This window comes from Solanum stenotomum, unplaced genomic scaffold, assembly GCF_019186545.1.
Source record: "Solanum stenotomum isolate F172 unplaced genomic scaffold, ASM1918654v1 scaffold16579, whole genome shotgun sequence".
In the NCBI taxonomy this organism is placed as follows: Eukaryota; Viridiplantae; Streptophyta; class Magnoliopsida; order Solanales; family Solanaceae; genus Solanum; species Solanum stenotomum.
The window spans coordinates 41295-45579 of NW_026024130.1; the positions used below are offsets into that span (position 1 = coordinate 41295).

The window sequence follows — 4285 nt, forward strand, 5'->3', positions numbered from 1 at the left end:
AATAAGGTTATCATTACTATATTATTCTTTGACTTTATTAAATTTAATACTTTGAAAAATGTATTAGATGATAAATAATATTTAATAGCAAGGGTAAAATATACACAAAAGGTAAATTATTTCTTGATTTTTTAAAATTGGGCAAGTATTGTTGGACAACAATTTTTTAGTATAGTAGACAACTATTGTTGAACGAAAGAAGTAACATATATTGGGCCCGTGCTGGCACGGGCACCATTATCTAGTCATTTATAATTTTTTAGTTTATGAAGAGTAAAAATACACTTGCCCACTTTTTATTATTATTATTATTATTATTATTATTATTATTATAATTAATAATAATAATAATATAATATTAATATGATTACTATTTAATATTTAATTAATTAGATGTTTTATAACCTTTTCCTTTAGTAGAAGAGTAAAATGGTAATTCAACTTTGAACTTTGAATCTTTCCACTTTTAATAATATATGATATATGATGATTAATAATATATGATAATAAAATAAATAATAAATATAACATTATATATATATAAATTAAGAATTAATCTAAGGAACTATATATTTAATATTTAAATAGTTAAATGTTTTATAATATATTACTTTATAGGAGGGTAAAATCGTAATTCAACTTTCAATTTTTTTTATTCCACTTTTAGTAATATATAATTATGATTATGTAAAGCGCGAGTAATTTCTCTGGTCTTAAAATAAAATAGAAAATTGAACGCCTCCACCTCATTGACACTTTGTAGTACATAAAAACATTACTTGTCGGTGACAAAATAAAGAAATATGAATTTACTACATAATTTGCAACAATTTGAATTATTCTGAAACACGATTTTTTTTTGAATTATTTTACCACTATACAGAATGTCTAGCGGTCTTTTATTAAAAGAAAAATTCTAAATAGGAATAAGTACAAGCAATAATGGTTAGGCCTTACCTTACCAATCCTAATAAGATAATGAACTACTCCAACATTGAATTTCAAAATAAATAATTGCATTCGAATGGCATTATATCATATTAATGCCTAATCAAGTATATAAAAACTTTAATCCAAATCCATAAAACTTTTGCTCTGTGATACGATTGAGATTCTCACTCATCTCCACGGTAAAATAATTCTTCCAATCTCCAATCTCTCCTTTACGAAAGTACGTTTTATTTCCCTCTCCAGTTGGCAACTTCTCATTTGTATTCACCTTCAAATTGCTCAAATTCTCAAAGCTACACATTTTTAATATTTCATCCACAACTCCACAATTTTCTTCCTCTATAGAAAATTGACATTCTAAGAATTCAGCCAATCGTTTAAGTTGAATTTTTGGTTTCTCTTTCATTTCTTCATACATGAGGAAAAGTACTTTGTTTGGATTTTCTATGCTTTGTTTCCAATAATCCAACACGTGATCCCAAAATGGTCCATAAATGCTCACCCCTTGCAAAAAAGATCAAACATTTCTTCAATGGAATTGGTATCTTTGTGATCAAGTCTTAAATTGTTTGAAAAATGCCACATAGAAATAAAAGTGTCCCTAGGATTCCTACACAAGTAAACAAGTTTGGTTTCTGAATTTTGAATAGATTTTGGCAATGAAACAAAGGGCACATGAGTTGCCAAAAGTCTCGGTGAAGTGAAAGCTGAAAAATCAGGGACTTGACCATCAACATAGAGTGTATGTTCCAAGAATGGAACAAGAACATGAGGATTCTTGACAAGTAAAGGATGATTTTGTTCAAAAATAGAATGTTTCGTTCGATTCACTAGAGCAAATAAAAGTGATTTTAACTAAGTGGTCCCTGATTTTGGAGTTGTAACAAGAATGATATCAGTGTCTTGAGCTTGAAATTGTTGTTGACATGCAATAACACCTTGGATCAATCTTGGTGATGTCCAAAATCCTTGGTATTTGTAGATATATGATCCAATCCATCCCTTTTCTTTTGGAAGGGTAGAGAGCAATTTCTTACACTCTTCACTTAGACTATCCTCTTGTAAATATTTGGGAGGAGAAGTTTGAGATGTTGTCATGATTTTGATGATTGAGTGTGCTTTCTTCTAGTTACTTATATAGATATCAAAATAGGTAGATTATCTACATTATCATTTAAGTCATTAAATCAAATTATAATTTAAAAAAGGAAAAAAGTTAAATAACTTTCCTAGTCAAAAAGATTATCACATCACCTCTCTTACTCTTATGTCCAAAATATATACCTATAAAGATAATTATATGCCATTATCATTTAAGTCACTTAAATCATAATTTTAAAAGGAAATGACTTAAATCATAATTTTAAAAGGAAAAAGGATAAATGACTTTCTAAGTGATAGTCTCTTTGAGCTATCTACTATAATCATGTAAGTCGTCTATATTAGTCAAAATGGGAAAAATAAATGATTTCCTAGTCATCCTCGAATTATATAGATAAATCTTTCATAGTCATTTAAATCACCTATTAATAAAAAAGAAAAATGAATAAATGATTTCCCTAGTCATAACTACGTCACTTCGAATTATATAAGATAAATTACATCTCATAATCATTTAAGTCACATATTAGTGAAAAAGAAAAAAGAACAAATGCTTTTTCTAGTCATCCTCGAATTATATAGACAAATTAGATTATCTGTCATAATCATTTAAGTAACCTATTAGAAAAAAGGAAAAAATAATAATTTTCCTAGTCATAGAGAGTACTATGTCACCTTGAATTATATAGATAAATAACTAGTCATAATTATTTAAGTCGCCTATTAGTCGAAGGGAAAAATAAATTATATTCCTAGTCATCCTTGAATTATATATATAATTACCTACCATAATAATTTAAGTCACCTATTAGTGAAAAAGAAAAAAAAATGATTTTTCTAGTCATAGGAAGTACCACATGCTTCACCTTGAATTATATGGATAAAATCTTGTCATATTCGTTTTTTCATCGACTGCCGAAGACGAATCGAAGGGTTTTTTTCATTTAAAATGACGGTAATGAATATGGATTATTTTATTTATAGAATCGTCATTAAGAATTAATTTATGGTATTCCAAGTCACCTTTTGAATTCCTGATCAAAAGAAAATGTATCTTTTATTGGTTTGCGAAAAAAAAGGCGAGTAAGGAATTTTATTGACCAAGGGAAATGTATGAGGCGCCCTGAATCCCGTGATTTTAGCATGATCACATTTATCAACTTATAATTGATTAATAATTAATCTTGGATACATCATTTGCCTATGACTCACTTAAAATATTGTTGAATTATATTATTCTTAACTAAGACGTGATGTTGCGACCTTAGCTTCGACATACACTTATAAAGATGCGTAAACGCGACCTCTCCTTGTGTATCACACTTAAAAGTCTACTAGTTTGTTGAATCAAAGATTATACTTTTAAGAAGATTTAGATCAAGACGCGTAAATGCGACCTTGTCACTTATTAATTGTGACGCAAAGTTGCGACCTTAGTTAAGACGAAAGATTACGAGCCTAATATATGTAACAAAACTACGCATATTCTAGTGAATCGATTAATGAAGTAAAAAGGAATAGTAAAATTACTTTAACAACTTTGAAAACCTAAATCCTTTATTAATTAATGTATAAACTTGTTTGCACTGTATGATCCCTCATGATCATGATAATGAGCAAACAAGCACTATATATCTTTTGGCTATTCAAAGAAGGAAGCAGAAAATTCTTTTCGTTAAAAGCCCTTGATGAGAATATAAAGTATAATTAGTTAGTTATGTACAGTAGAGTCGGTTATGTACAGTAAAGTTAGTTAGAATCTATGTACAGTAGAGTTAGTTAGAATCAAGTTTGTTAGTTAGTTAATTTCTGCCAGTGATTATATATATAGTCACATTGTAATTCTTGTAGTTTCAATTCACATTCAATGAGAGATAATTTTCATGTTGCTCTTCTAGATTCTTCTTCTCTTCTCTTCTCTCTTCTTCTCTCATCTTCTCTCATGTAAGTTGAAGCTCCATCAATGGAGGAGCTTGACTGATCAGTAGCTGATTTCATCATGGTATCAGAGCACAGGGAATTGCTCCTTTTTTTTTTCGTTTCCAATTCAATCTGTGAGCTTTGTTTTCTCTTATGTGAATTTTTTGTTTGATTTGGTTGATCTCGACTGGATCTTCGATCTGTCAATTTTGTTTGTGAACTCTGTTTGATCTGGTTGCTCTCGACTTGATCTTCTTCCCAATTTTTCAATTCACAATGGTTGATTCTTCAAATGATTCCATTCCAAATGCTT

The 4285-nt window shown here is 28.7% G+C and overlaps 1 protein-coding gene across 1 annotated transcript; it reads right to left on the reverse strand.

Annotated features, from left to right (window-relative positions):
• Positions 1–1051: 1051 nt before the first annotated feature.
• On the reverse strand, positions 1052–2049 carry LOC125850396 (cytosolic sulfotransferase 12-like). The gene is made up of 2 exons (XM_049530250.1): positions 1890–2049; positions 1052–1455 (listed from the first exon to the last, which is right to left on the reverse strand). The coding sequence occupies exons 1-2, from the start codon at positions 2047–2049 to the stop codon at positions 1052–1054; spliced, it is 564 nt and encodes a 187-aa protein (XP_049386207.1).
• Positions 2050–4285: the final 2236 nt, after the last annotated feature.

Coding starts and splice junctions, on each gene's coding strand:
- LOC125850396 (XM_049530250.1), bottom strand. CDS start 2,049: ATGACAACATCTCAAACTTCTCCTCCCAAATATTTACAAGAGGATAGT. Junction 1,456..1,889: donor ATCACCAAGATTGATCCAAG/GTGTTATTGCAT, acceptor CTTTTTTGCAAG/GGGTGAGCATTTATGGACCA.